At 34.2% G+C, this 16379-nt stretch overlaps 1 protein-coding gene and 1 long non-coding RNA gene across 2 annotated transcripts; one reads left to right on the forward strand and one right to left on the reverse strand.

The window, feature by feature from the left end:
* Window positions 1-1340: 1340 nt before the first annotated feature.
* LOC123227446 lies at window positions 1341-7982 on the reverse strand. The gene is made up of 4 exons (XR_006504470.1): window positions 6853-7982; window positions 3747-5870; window positions 3548-3646; window positions 1341-1576 (listed from the first exon to the last, which is right to left on the reverse strand). It is a non-coding gene; the product is annotated as an uncharacterized LOC123227446 (long non-coding RNA).
* Window positions 7983-14955: 6973 nt separating this feature from the next.
* Window positions 14956-15389, forward strand: LOC123227744 (agamous-like MADS-box protein AGL16). Its single transcript, XM_044652865.1, has 3 exons — window positions 14956-15052; window positions 15166-15207; window positions 15294-15389. The coding sequence occupies exons 1-3, from the start codon at window positions 14960-14962 to the stop codon at window positions 15387-15389; spliced, it is 231 nt and encodes a 76-aa protein (XP_044508800.1). The 5' UTR covers window positions 14956-14959.
* Window positions 15390-16379: the final 990 nt, after the last annotated feature.

A 16379-nucleotide genomic window follows, 5' to 3' on the forward strand; every position in this document is an offset into this window, starting at 1 on the left:
TGTATCTGTTTTAAGTTTTAGCAAAGAAAACAATAGAATTTCTTGGTTTCCAAAGCTTTATGATTATATGAAAGTAATATTATGTGTATATATTTTTTTATACATAATTTGAATACACAGACGATATGTCATCAAATAATTGAGTCTTATTTATTTTTAATTTAAAATCATTCAATCACATAATAACACATTATCTCTGTATTTAAATTATATACAAAAAAATATAAACATATTGTTTTATTGTAAAACAAATGTTCACATTAACACACAAATTATCCACATTATTACATAAAATGTTCACATCAACTTTTCATAGTAAAATTTGGTACATAATTCTTATCTAACAACATTTTAAGCCAGATGATGAATTAGTAGTTTCAATAACAAATGTTGAAATATTGATTTCTTCAATGAAAAAAATAAAAAATTTTGATATCTTTGATAAGAAAATTCAAACTCATTGGTAGAAAATAAAATAATAGTTTGATACATCTGAGTAACTCCTAAAAATTTGAAAAAATTTCTCTATTCTTGAAACTTGTAAGATAGGATTTGAGTAGCCTTGTTTACCAAACTTTCAATCATAAAGGATTTAATTTATATATATATATATATATATATTGTCTCAACCTTCTAGATAATTGTTAGCCTTTTATTTAAACTCATCCAATTATAGTGTCATATAAGGGTGAATCTAAACCAATCTGACTTAGAGTTGGCTTAATGCCTTGCTCATCGAATAAACCTAACTTAAATTAAGATAACCCAAACTCAAATTCAACTAATCATTAAAAAGTCAAACAAATTTATCTTCTCTATCTATTTTGTTTCTTCTCCAAAACTTTTTGTTCTTCATTCCCCTAAAAACCCTTTTTCTTCATCTCCGACAGCCCATCTTTTTTAACACTTTCTGACAAATTCTCCAATGAGCTCATTACCAACTCAAACTTGTTGAACTTCATATATTCAAATTAAATTTGAATCAACCTCTATTTGAACTCAACTTTGCTCAAATGCATCCCTTATGTCATGATTTAGTGTCATATTACTCATAAAGTGGTCTGTTTGTAGATACGTCAATTGGGCGTGATTGTTGTTCCATGTTGTCATCAAACTCATAAAGGGGAGATGTTAATTCTTAGTTAATTCCATTAGCCATGACAATATATAAATAATATACATTTCCAAATTTGTATACGAATATATATAATATTATAAAAGTTCCACTAAAATTTAATAGCATTCTCCTTTTAAAGGGGATTGAAAAATAAACCACCTTAATAAGAGTCTATAATACAAAATCTATATAACACCAAAAATAGATTCAAACCAAACCAAACTTAAATAAAAACTAACTCAAATTTGATTTAAATTCAAAGTGATCAGTTCAAGATTAAACTCCATTTGCTTGATCTGATCGTTCAATGATGTTAGAAAATGATAAGAATCAACAGAAAAAGAAAAGAATCATCATATGAGAAACAGATGAATTGGCAATAGAACAAGGTTAGGTGCAATAACACTGATGAGGAGTTGATCTCAAGCTAAATAACAATCTAAACCCGAGCATCGACCCCTGTCAAACACCACGTCAATGAAATTATAGGTCAGTATTTACATTTCATATAAATATTAATATTAACAATGATAAATCATATCAAATATAAAGATATAAGATAATAAAAGACATAAATATATTGATTGATTAATTAACATAAAATATATAATAAAACATTGTGCCATTCATATAACAAAAATTATAAGTTATCAACCTTTATTATCATGCTAGTTATGAAATACTAGGGCGAGAATTATTATAAATTCGTGTCATTCATATATGGTAAAAAATTAAAAAAAGTATTGTATTACTTAATTTATTATAAAATTATTATCATACAATAGAAATTATTAAGTAATTCAAATTTTATAAAATGTTTTGAGTAATACTACATGTACACATTTTAAATACACAAACAATATGTACTTGTGAACATTTTAAATACATAAAATAAATGCACAAATAATATATAATCATGTGATTGAAAATTATTTTTATCTTTAATTCAAAATTATCAAATTACATGATAATACATTATCTTAGTACTTAATACAATTTTATTGTAATGTTTTGGAAAGAACTAAAGATTCTTCAGTATATCTTAAAGGTCTCAAAAACCAAGCATCATGCGTGACTAGTATGAAAACTACAACATTTGTTAGTTCAACTAAGAATAGGTGATTTGAGTCAAGGTTAAGATCCATTCTAGCTATTGGACTGGATTTGATATAAAGTTCAACCCAGGTCATGGTTTAATCATTACATCAAACCGATCCAACTATCATACTAATATCATTATGAAACCTGTTTTAAAAGTTTAATTATATCATCAATCCATCCAATTGGCTCATAGTATGATCGTTTGGCCAAGTCAAAGTCCAATCCAAGTCCCAAATCATTGGCTCAAACACTGGAGCAAAACCTAAAATTTGACAAACCCTACACAACTGCCAAACTTCGAAAAATAATCAAATATAAAGGATAAAGAGAAATTATGAAATCTAGAAAAAGATTCGATCCAAGATGTTTGAACTCAAATTTGTACTTAGATATGATGAACTAAAATCAAGCCAAATATTTGATTCATTTCATATAATAAGTCGAGTTCTAACTAATCCAATTATTCAAGTTCAAAATTAACTCAAATTAAACCGAAAGTTAAATAATTATTTAAATTGAATTCCAACCTCGATTCATCAATCTCAAAATTGATTGTTAGCTAACTCATTTAGATTTAAGTCAATCTTAAGCTAGGTCTTTTCAACTTTAGCCCTAATCGAATTCAACCTACTTCTACTTAGGAGTTTTCCTTTTAATAGACAAGTCAAAATTGTTTCATTCAAGCTAATTTCCAAAAACCAAAAAGTTTTGACACATCAACATTTATACCTGCACGTGTATATGGTTACAAGATGTAGTCTAACTTCTAGTAACTCATTTGCTCACCTATCATGACCTGCTTATACTCGGTGTAGACTGAATTTAATCACGCTTGAACACACACCCCTCCAAAATATTCATACATTTCAAATATATCAATATTTTTTTTCAATTTGTAATGCTATTTGAAATTAGTTTGGGGACATTTTTACAGCCTACGACCACTCTAATCTAAAAATCCTTTTGGCAGCATGGCATCTGTTATTGAACGCCACAACAAACTAAAACAGGAACCAAACCAGCGGCCAAACCCTGCTTCAGAAGTCAAGGTATGTGTTTATACTTCCTGTCAAAGTTTTCCTGAAAATATAAAACTGGGATCTTCTTTCAATTCAATAGTACAGCCTAAAATCTCAAGTTTCCTTTGCATTGGATATGCAACCTGGTTTAACATTCATTATGGTAACTTTTATTTTCTAACTTGTGCTGTGGCTACACTACACCCCATGCAATGCTGTTTTTAGTTCTTTGCTATGCTTCTCTAAGTCTGCTAATGCTCTTGAATACCATGGTCGAAATAGAAAATTTTTTACCGTGCAAAAGAATTACCTTTTGTTGAGCTTTGACCTTTCATCACAACATAGCAATTAAAACAAACCGCTGCTCAATGAGGAACTAGTTTTCCCATCTGCAGAACTGCTAAATTGTCTGCAACCACTTTTATCATTACAATTCTGACCTTTACAAGGGAAGATCAGAGAAATGCATAAGGAGTAAGTGGTACACAAGAAATACAAAAGAAACTTACCAGCAAAATTTTAAATCAGAGACTGCAACATGCTGCTGTAAAATTTGGTAGCACATTCATGAGGACTCCTTGTGCATGCTGGATGATAAGATATCAAGTAGGAACAGTACAGAAATTTGCCCACCATTTACTGAGTGCAAATGTAGCATATCAAGATATTAAGACTCTATAAAATGATATGTGTGAATCCATCTACCTATAGTAGTACTGAAAACTTCCATGGCCATTACTAGAATTTTTATCTAGGTAACATCACAAAGGGAAGGTAAGCAACTGATGTCAAGTTGTGATATGACGTAATCATAACTCATAAGCATCTCTTCTAGGTTTATAATCCAGTTAGTAAGGTCTTGATTGATAATTGTTGAAGTCAAGTGCTGTAAGGATAACCCCAAGCTCATGGAAGAAAAGCAGCAGTAACTGACTTTCTATACAAAAAGAAATTGAATACAGCTGAAATGCTCTTCAGGAAATGCAGGGTATGCCACTACAGCAGCAGAATATAGATTATTAGTGAGAATTGGAGAGAGCTTTTTGACACAAAATGCTGAGGCCTACGAGGAAAAGAGGCCTACTTGAGACAATATCAAAATTGAAACTTTTTCCTTGGATTCAGTGTAAGTCTGAGGCCAAAGGAAGAAGATACTAGGTCATACATAGATGATAGTCATAGAGCTGACATCCAATAATAATGACACTGTCTGCCCTTCAGAATTTTCGGGATATGTACAACAACCGCAGATTGAATGAATACATATATACATCTGATATTCGAAAGCAGCCCAATGAGTAGAAATAGAACTTTCCACAATCCATAATTTTCCTACTGTAATTCTAAGTCCAACCAATGACAAAACATAGACAACTCTGCATAATCTGTCAACAAGGTATAAGAGTCTAAAAGAACCGTATCCTGTAACCCCTCAGAGTACCTCAGTTTGAAGATACCTGCAGAAATCAAATTCACTAACAAGATACAATCCCTCGCAATATATTTAAAGAAAATCTCATCCCTTGAACATAAGGAACAACTACTAAAATTTATAATACCCTTGTGCTGAAAGTAGACATTTCACCCCTAGCCAAGAATAAACTGCCTAGCTACTAAGTTCTGAAGTAAACAATGTAGCAGTTATAAGGCCACCCACCATCACTTGCTTGGGAAGTCTGCAGTTCAAAATACTTCCAGATTGCATCCTTAAGAAAAATTTAGCCTTTATAGCTGAGAGTAGGATACCGGTAAACATCGAAGGACTTATGATCACAGCTTTCTAAATATGTCCTTGCAAAGTGACTCTCAATAATTGAAATGCCATCTGGAGTACGTGACAATGCAAGTCATTATCAAAACCTCCTACCAAGAGAGTAGAAGGCATACTCATGATTAATTTTGACTACATTCTGAAGGTTATCTCAATTTGGTCCGTTGCAACCACTTCCCACAATCGTGTAGAAGTCACCATCAGCCCTTGGACCTAGATCTATCAATATGCATCTATTGGACAATAAGTTACCTCTTGTATGTCAGTATGTGATTACTAAGGACATTAATAATTATCCTCCAACTTACATATTCACAGATAAAAGATCCCCTCACTTCATTGGCAACTAATAAGTACCCTGCTTTCTTTCTACCAGCATAGCCCACAATCAGGGGAACACTTCACAGTAGTGACTTGAAACACTGAATACCAAGTTTTTAATTCAATTTGAGAAATGAGAAAATGAAGAATCATTATAATAATGTGAATAAGCAATAGCTGATAAATCCTTTGGTGAAGCATTCACTTGGAAAGAAACTCTAAGCCCAGATAGTGATAGATGTCAACAATTTTATTCTAATATAAAGAGAAATCTTAAGCTTGCAAGAACTATAGAACTGGTAGTTGCTTCATAGGGGTTCAGTAATAATATTTAAACTCTTACCCTTCACTCCAACATAAGGCACAACTTCCATGAAATTATTTAACCAACTTATCACCATATAATACAGTAGGAACAAAAGATAAAACAAAACCACTAGTTCCACAAGCAACCATCTCAGAACATACTGACCTTGCAGTCGCAGCCATATTTCTATACCCAACCTTCATCAATAAAGCAAAATTTGTATGCTGCTTCTTTCTGCAAAAAGAAGAGGTTGTCTCTCAATATAACACAAAACCTATCCAGAGCACATTAATAAAAGCAAAAGCTCAAAAAAAATCATAAAAACGTAGAAATACAACTATGACCCCACAAACAATAGTAAGAATGAGAAATAAACTAGTCCTGATGCATGAAATAGAAACCTTCACAGTCGAAATGTCATCAAAGGCCATCTTTGGTAATAATCATGCCAACGTATACAATATGAATATAGGAATAGCAAAAGTTCCAAGGGTTGGGGTCCCTACCCTCTCCCAACCTAGAGAAACCAGGAAAAGTTCCAAATCACAAGTTTTACCCATGTTGGTCCTCGCACACGACATAGTTGTTGGAGGCACAAAAAAGTTCTAAAATGTGACTTAGGCATTGTCATTGACAATCGGAGTAATGAGTCCTTGTTTTCACAGCTCCCATGCCACAGAATACGATGATACAGTTTGGTTGGTTTTCAATAAAATCATATTTTAGGGTTTTTAGGTTCTTAAATTATAAAACTCTCTATATGTTCTGTTTGAAAAAAAAAAAAAATCAATGTACTAAGGCTAAAGTCAAACCCCCATCTTCCCCAATTGTCAACCAAGCAAAAAGGCTGCTCCCAAGGTTTTTGAGGGGGCAACATGAGTTCCCATTGGTCATATGGTATTATTGCAATTCATTAAAAGATTTTGGAATGTGGAAAAGGGTTATGAAATGAACCAATAGGTCCTATATATGGTAGGAAGCTTTGAAAGGTTCCGATAGGTGCGGAAGTTTCCAAAAGGTCAAAGAAGATTGCAGAAAATTCCAGAAATGACTTAGAAAAACATAAAGGTAAACATTCTAATAGGTCATGGATCAATCAAAAGACTCGAGGAAGGACAAGGAACTCTTTAAGACACTTGCTCTAAGTTCTTCTAAGGTATCCTAAATCTTTTGCAATTTTCCATAACCTTCCAAAGCCTTCTACCATGTTTCATACCTTTTCCAAGCGTTACAGAGCCTTCCAGTACATCCTTGCACTATTTGCCATATTCCTAAACCCTCTAAAACACCACCACTGCACACCAAGAACTTGTCTACCCACTCAAAAAACCTTTTGTTTCATAGGAGATAAACCTTGTGAGATGTGACAAATCACCAACACACAAATCACATGAATTACCATGATGGAAAGGATCAATATCAAAAAGAGCTAACATCTTTTCAAAAGGAAAGAAGTCTAAGTTAAAAAGAAAAGAATCATTTTAGTTACTTAATATTCATGAGAATAACCTACTTTTGATAAGCATTTTCAATTATAATATATAGAAAAAGAGTGAATGAATTGGATATAATGTGTATAATCTCATAGGTCAAATACTTGCCAACTACACAAAAAACTAACTAATTATGTGATGTTTACCCCTAGATACACCCGAAACTCAACCCATTTACATCAAATGTGGGATTTCAACACTATCCCCCCTACAAATCCACCAAACACTCTTATCAAAGAGTAAGCACTAACCTTGGTAAGTCCAAATCACCCTTGATAAGTCACAGTTGACTTACTTGGACCCTTTCTAGGCACCCTTGTCACGATCACACTAAACTTGACAAGTCCATATCACCCTTGGTCAATCCCACCAACGGACCCTTCAAAGGCATTGATGTGGGATTATAATATTATGCCACCAACTTACATGACACCCCCACAATTAACACTAACTGATCCAAATTGCCCTAAAACCATTTTGCTAACTTGGAACCTTTTTTTGGCACTTGGCATGAATGGGAAAAAAAGCGAAGTCCCCAAACAACAAAAATGCACAAGATTACATAAAGCATATCACATTCAATTCATGAACCAAGCAACTAATGTGCATTCAGTAAAGCCAAGTGACAAAAAATATATTTAAACAGGTAAAATATATACAAAGAGATATAATGTAAATGCTTGACAAGTTTAAGGGTGAACTAATAATACTATCAAGAATAAGGCTCATGTAGATATTAAATACAACAAAAAAGTATGCAGCAAAGGTACCATCAGGCCTAATTTGGAAGCAAAACCCTAAAGGCTCAACTCATAGTTCAAAGAAAATTTCAACCGCCTTGCTTTGCAGATAAAAAACAAGATTAGTGAAGGCTAGGCTTTGTCATATGTTGCAGAATCTATAAATTAGTAAATAAGACTTAATTATAGGAATATAAAGTTTGATTATAGGAATCAAATATTCATATTCCTAATACGGAATACCTAATGTGTATATAAATGTACCTCTATAATAATAAATTATCAAGGAAAATAAACCCTTAATTTCAGTTTCTTCATGGTATCAGAGCTTGGTTTGCCCCAGTGTGCAAATTCGAAAATTTTCTTTTACCTCTAGTGAGCAATTTCGTCGTTCACCCTTGTAGAGTGAACATTAGTTCTCACCGCCGCACTAAGAAAGAGCACGCTTCGACGATCGGCAGTTTCCCGGAATCCGGTCACCAGAATCTCAGAGCGTGACCTGCACGCACCGCCCGTTTCTTCTGCAAACTTGCGCATCAGATCTCTTGTTCGAAGGCACGTTAGATCTCACCGCCGGTACAGTCAGTCTCAGACAGCGCCGGCAAGTCAGAGCCCTATAACCTCGTCGTTGTTCGCCGTCGCCGGAACAGTTGTTGTAGCCGAATCTCTCTCTGATCAGATCTCAGTCCTTTTCGTTTGTTATTCTTTGTGGTTTGTGCAGTGTATTCGTGCTCTAGGTGCTACAGAAATCAATTTCTCCAGCAGTTTCTTGCTATTTATTCTATTCCATTGCTTTGAGTATTATTATGGCAGATATTAAACCGATAACTATGGCGGAGATGGTTCCTGTAATGTCAAAAATCACTGAACACAAGCTTAATGGTTCCAATTATCTAGAATGGAGTAAAACGATTCGATTGTATCTGTTGAGTCTGGAGAAAGATGATCACCTTACGCAAGCTCCTCCTGCAGATGGTACTAGACAAGCATGACTGCGAGATGATGCTCGATTATTTTTGCAGATCCGGAATTCCATTGAAAGTGAGGTAGTCAGTTTAATTAATCACTGTGAATTGGTTAAGGAGCTAATGGAGTATTTAGATTTTTTGTATTCTGGAAGAGGTAATCTTTCTCGTATATATGAGGTGGGCAAAACTTTATATCATGCAGAAAAACAAGACAAGACTATCACTTCTTATTTCATGGACTTCAAACGAACTTATGAAGAACTTAATATGTTGTTACCTTTTAGTCCAGATGTAAAGGTTCAACAAGTTCAGCGAGAACAAATGGCCATCATGAGCTTCCTAACGAGTGTTCCATTTGAGTTCGAAACTGCCAAGTCTCAAATTCTTGCTAGTCCTGAGATTTCATCTTTGCATGACACTTTTACTAGGGTACTTCGCACAGAAAGCACCCTATCATTTCAGAATAATAGCGCTCTTGTTAGTCGAAGTGGAGCCCCTGAAACTAGACGTCCATCTAATAGAACTAGTAATAGAGGAGGGAGCAGTGGTAACCGTGATAGGGCTACTGATCGAAGTCAGGAATCAGGAGGGATTGTGTGCTATTATTGCCATGAGCCAGGCCATACAAAGCGCACTTGTAGAAAATTGCTAAATCGTGCTTCAAAATCTCAGTCAGCACATGTTGCAGCAACTAACACTACTACCAGTTCATTGTCTGGAGAGACTATTATAATTTTTGCAGAAGAATATGCCAAGTTCTCTCAGTACCAAGACTCACTAAAGTCTTCATCGACTTCTATCGTTGCCAGTGCTGAGTCAGGTAAATCAAATACATGTCTTGTTTCCTCCAACTCCAAATGGGTCATTGATTCTAGTGCTACAGATCACATGACAGGTAATCCTAGTGTCTTTTCAAGCTTTCAGTCATTTACATCCCCTTCTAGTGTTACTTTAGTAGACGAATCAATGTCATATGTTCTTGGTTCTGGAACTGTTAATCCAACTCTATCAATTTCATTGTCATCTGTTTTGAGTTTACCACAGTTTTCATTTAATTTAATCTCTATGAGTAAACTCACTCGTGCTCTTAATTGTTGTGTCTCATTTTTCCCTAATTATTGTTTATTTCAGGATCTTACGACGAAGCAGATTATTGGTAAAGGACATGAATCTGGGGGTCTCTATATCCTAGATATGCAAACACCAAGGTTTGTTGCCTGTTCTAGTGCCTTAACCCCATTCGAAGCTCACTATCGGTTGGGATATCCTTCTCTACCTGTGTTGAAGACTTTATGTCCATAGTTTCGTCATATATCTTCGTTTGATTGTGAGTCATGTCAATTTGCCAAACATCATCGTCTGTCTTCAGGGTCTAGAGTCAATAAACGAGCTAACTCTCCTTTTGAGTTAGTTCATTCGGATGTTTGGGGTCTTTGTCCTATAGTGTCTAAAACTGGATTTAAATACTTTGTTACTTTTGTTAATGATTATTCTCGTATGACTTGGCTTTACTAAATGAAAATTCGTTCCGAAGTGTTTTCTCATTTTTGTGTCTTTCATGCTGAAATAAAAACACAATTCAATGTTTCTATTCAGACTTTACGTAGTGATAATGCCAAGGAATACTTTTCTGAATCCTTTCAGTCGTATTTGATAAGAAATGGCATTCTTCATCAATCCTCTTGTGCTGCCACACCATCTCAAAATGGAGTAGCTGAAAGGAAAAATAGACACCTACTTAAAACAGCTCAAGCACTCTTGTTTCAAATGCAAGTTCCCAAACAATTTTGGGCTGATGCTGTTTCAACATCTTGTTTTTTGATTAATCGCATGCCATCATCAGTTCTTCAAGGCCAGATTCCTTATAGTGTTCTTTTTCCAAATAAATTTGTGTTCCTTATTGAACCTAAAATATTTGACAGTACTTGTTTTGTTCGTGATATTCGACCTGATGTCACAAAACTAGATCCCAAGTCTTTAAAATGTGTGTTTCTTGGCTACTCTCGTCTTCAAAAAGGTTATAGGTGCTTTTGTCCGACCTTAAACAGATATTTGGTGTCTGTTGATGTTACCTTTTTGGAGAACATTCCTTTCTTCTCTACTTCTCCTGCTTACACCATTCAGGGGAAGGATGATGATTTGTTAGTGTACACTGTTACCTCATCTCACCCTACAACTATTAGTTCTCTAGAACCTTCTCTCCTTGAAGAATCAAACCCTGTTCGACCACCCGTTACACAGGTCTACTCCAAATGTCAACAAGCCCCGGATGCATGTCCTGAACCAATCTCTTCGTCAGATCCAGTTTCTACTGACATTGATCTACCAATCGTCCTTCGAAAAGGTAAAAGACAGTGTACTTATCCTATTTCTTCTTTTGTTTCTTATGGTCATTTATCCCCTATTTCATGTTCCTTTGTTGCATCACTCGATTCTATTTCTATTCCCAATACCACTCATAAAGCTATATCTCATTCTGGTTGGCGTGCCGCTATGATAGAGGAAATAAATGCTTTAGCTGATAATGGTACTTGAGACTTGGTCAATCTCCCTACAGGGAAGAAAGTCATTGGATGCAAATGGGTGTTTACAGTTAAGGTTAATCCGGATGTATCAATGGCTCGTCTTAAGGCTCGCCTGGTTGCTAAAGGATATGCACAAACTTATGGGGTGGATTACTCTGATACTTTCTCTCCTATTACTAAGCTGACATCTGTTCGTTTATTTATTTCTATGGCAACTACCTATAATTGGCCTTTACACCAGCTGGATATCAAGAATGCATTCTTGCATGGTGACCTTCAAAAGGAAGTATATATGGAGCAACCACCTAGTTTTGTTGCTTAGGGGGAGTGTGGAAAGGTTTGTCATCTTCGCAAATCCCTGTATGGTTTGAAACAAAGTCCTCGTGCTTGGTTTGGAAAATTTAGTCAGGCAGTTCAAAAGTTTGGCATGATAAAAAGCAAATGTGATCATTCAGTTTTCTATAGACAGTCTGAAGCTGACAGTATTCTTTTAGTTGTTTATGTTGATGATATCATCATTACTGGAAGCGATACTGTGGGGATTTCCTCTCTCAAATCATTTCTTCATACTCAGTTTCAAACAAAAGATTTAGGAGGGTTGAAATATTTCTTGGGTATTGAAGTGACGAGAAGTAAGAAAGACATATTTCTATCTCAGAGAAAATATTTGCTTGATTTATTGACTGAGACAAGTAAATTAGGAGTCAAACCATGTAGCACTCCGATGATTCCTAATCTACAACTTACAAAAGATGGTGAACCGTTTGAAGAACCTGAGAAATATAGAAGATTGGTGGGAAAGTTAAATTATCTTATAGTGACTCGTCCAGACATTGCATACTCTGTCAGTGTTGTAAGTCAATTCATGTTATCTCCAACGGTCGATCATTGGGTAGCGTTAGAGCAAATTCTGTGCTACTTGAAGGGTGCTCCTGGACGTGGCATATTTTATGGAAATCATGGTCACACTAACATTGAGTGTTTCTCAAATGCAGATTGGGCAGGTTCCAACGTAGATAGAAGATCCACCACTGGTTACTCTGTTTTCGTGGGAGGAAATTTGGTATCATGGAAGAGCAAGAAGCAAAATGTTGTGTCTCGATCCAGTGCAGAATCAGAATATAGAGCTATGGCTCAGTCCGTGTGTGAAATAATGTGGGTATATCAACTTTTGACTGAAGTGGGTTTCCAGATATCATTACCAGCGCAATTATGGAGTGATAATCAAGTTGCTCTTCATATTGTCTCTAATTATGTGTTTCATGAACGAACTAAACATATTGAGATTGACTGTCATTTCGTTCGAGAGAAAATTCAGCAGAATTTTATTTCTATAGGATATGTGAAGACTGGAGAACAGTTAGAGGATATCTTCACCAAGGCTATAAATGGGGTTCGAGTTGATTATCTTTGTAACAAGTTGGGCATGATTAATATCTATGCTCCAGCTTGAGGGGGAGTGTTGCAGAATCTGTAAATTAGTAAATAAGACTTAATCATAAGAATATAGAGTTTGATTATAGGAATCAAATATTCATATTCCTAATACGGAATACCTAATGTGTATATAAATGTACCTCTGTAACAGTAAATTATCAAGGAAAATAAACCCTTAATTTCAGTTTCTTCATCATACATATTTTTCAAGAGCTTATAAAGAGCAAAAAGAGTAAAAATAAGAATGCTTAGTATTGCAATAAGTGAATGGTTGTATTTTTGCCATTTAGGCTTATCCATGTCCCTTAAGGCAAACATTTAATAAAATTAGGATTTGTTGAGATTAGCAATGGCCTATATGCAACAACATTCCAAGACCAAAATAAATTAACACTGCTTACTATCGTGTATAGGTGAATGAATGATACCGCATGACAATACGCAAACATTGGTTGATGTTTGCATGTAGGCTTGTTCATTTTCCTAGGTGGTGGCATGCTCATGTAAAGTCCATTTATAATCTTATTCAAAGCAAGCCCCAGTCTTTGAATCTCATATGTCCTGCACTTTTAATTATGCACACTCACTCTTAAGTTGCCCTAGTCCCTTAAAGGACATAAATTGTCCATTTAAGAACCTTTCAATGATGGGTAGGATTATAAATTCTTGTGTTGTGCACCTTGCATAAGTAGAAATGAATCACATGATGGTTAAAAACTATATAAGAGGGAATTCGAATAACCAAAACAATCTGATTATACAACATGCCAATAACATAATACTAACAAAGATAAACTAAGATGAATAACAGTATTCTCATACTAACAAAATCCTAATTCATACATGCTAAGATCAATAGTAGTATTTCTGATTTATTCCAACATTCATATCCTTTTCCTTGACTTCCTGAAATTTCTCTCCTATACCATATTAGCATTATAATATTGCTTTCTCATTTCACGTTTGTTATTTTACTTGCTAGTTTTGGCAAAGGGAGGCTGCAAAGTTGACGCAACAACTACAATCCTTACAAGAATATCACAGGTAGAACCAATAGTCACTCAACTATGAGTTTTCAATTCTTCCATGAAAATTATGAATGCATAATTATGTTATCAGAAACACAAATAAAGATAAGTGAAAAAGTTAATGGTACTTAGAACAAACACTAAAAGAATAGAGAACATGACACATTGGGACATCACTTTTAGATCATTCCGCTAATGTACTTCCAACTTTGACATTAAATCTACTATGAAAATCTAAGGCACCTAAAAATGAGTTATTTATTTGAGTATTTGGTCTTTTTGGATAAGATTCTAAAGATGAGAAGCTAACTTGCTGACTATTATCTATCAGTAGGTTGAGTCAATGATAGGAGAAAATACATGCCACCACAAATATGATCTAAAGATTCAAGAAATAGAAAAATAAGGAACTTTCAAAAAGAATTGTAAATTAATGGCAGGAAAAAATGAGGCATTTACACAACTAGAGTACTGATTTAAGACATAAGAAAATAGGGACCTGTTATATAATGGTTAAGAGCATCATAAAGTGGATAATGAATATAGATACATAAGACACAGAGGTAAAACAAGTAAGATAGAGCCCTCTGCCTCCATTACCATCATTATTACATCCTTCCATCACAAACTTGTTTTTCTAATTGGCAGCTGATTAGCAATTACATCACTACTGAAAACCAGTAAACACCATCAACAGTCTTTAGAACATATTACTATCATTTTAAGAAAGCAGAGGGCTCTATAATGAGTATGGATACATAAGTGGATAATAAATATAGACATATAAGAAACAGAGGTAAAACATATGCGGATAATGAATATAGATACATAAGAAACAGAGGTAAAACATGTAAGATAAACCCCTCTACTTCCATTACCATCATTATTACATCCATCTCAAACTTGTCTTTCTAATTGGCTAATTGCAGCTGATCAGCAATTACATCACTACTGACAACCACTAAACACCTTCAACAGTCTTTAGAACATATTACTATCATTTTAAGAATGCATTCATTTGGTTAAAAATGTGCAATACCCCAACACATATTACATAAACTAATCAAAATATGGTCTTCACTGTTATTTGATAGCATACCCAACAATTCACTTTGATTTTTGCAGGCAACTGATGGGAGAAGAACTTTCTGGTTTAAGTATGAAAGAGTTACAGAATCTGGAAAACCAACTAGAAATGAGTTTGAAGGGTGTGAAGCTGAAGAAGGTAAATAAACTCATGGCAATCATGATTTTCATTCTACAATGGTCCATATATATATATATGTTGAAAGAAACAGAAATAAATTCATTCAATTTCTTCTTTTTTGTTCTCTATAGGAACAAATTTTAACTGATGAGATCAAAGAACTCAACCACAAGGTTCCCTCAAACAATGGCTATAATTTTGATGATATTTTTATGATGGGCTAATTCCATGCTAACTGATTTCATTGAGTTTACTGCAGGGAAATCTTATTCATCAAGAAAATCTAGACCTCTATAAGAAGCTAAACATCCTCTTCGAAGAAAACAAAGAACTGCAAAAGAAGGTACCGATCTAGAGAACTGTACTAAAGACTTAAAAGATCTCATCACCATTTCATTATTAAACCTACTTTTCCACACCTCAACTGAGGTATACATGCCTTATTCTACAGTTTTGGGTCTCAGGTTTATGAATCAAGAAATGTAAATGAAACAAAAAAGATATCTCAGCCTCCATACACAATCAGCAATGGGTATGATTCACACCCACCTCTCCAACTCCAGTTAAGTCAGCCCCAGCCTCAAAAAAATGAATAAATTATGTTTAATACGTTTATTAATTTAATTCAACAATGTACATTTTTTTCCCTCAATATTTGAAGCAGACTGCAGCTGCATTAAAAAAAAAAAAAAAAAGTTGACAACTGTGGAAGCATATCAATCCTTACTCTATCAACAACTTGCCCCACAGTTCAAGTATCAAGCTTGATCAGTACGCTTCTGCTACTACATACAAGTAAATTTAGCTGCAGGATCAACAGATTTAGTGTGCAATATTCTATCAAACAAGATCTATCTATTACTGCAGAACAATTTGCCAAACCCAATATCTATATAAATTTTATGCAATAGTGTGAAAGAATGTGTCAGGTTTTACGCTAACTTTTATTCTAGGGTGTTCTTATGATTGATACTGCTAAAGCACTAGTACCTATATGGTTTTAATGAAGGTTCACCAGCATTCCAGAAAGCCTGATTTATGTTGCTGTATACATAATAACCAATAATTCATCACTAGTTATTACATATATAAGAAAACTGCAATGCAGGGGACAGTTGACATTCACATAGTGCATCTTTTAAGGCTTATTTTTCCTCTCCCAGTTCAATCACTTACCTCTTACATATTTCATTTTATATTAAAGATAAAAAGGTCATAAATAATTGTAAATTTCCACTATGAATATATTAATGAGAGATACCAAACTAACATGACAGCAATGAGATTAAGTTAGTAGCTAGTACATACACATGCAAAACAGGTCAAACAAGAAAGTCTAATTCAT

This window comes from Mangifera indica, chromosome 10, assembly GCF_011075055.1.
Source record: "Mangifera indica cultivar Alphonso chromosome 10, CATAS_Mindica_2.1, whole genome shotgun sequence".
Taxonomy (NCBI): Eukaryota; Viridiplantae; Streptophyta; class Magnoliopsida; order Sapindales; family Anacardiaceae; genus Mangifera; species Mangifera indica.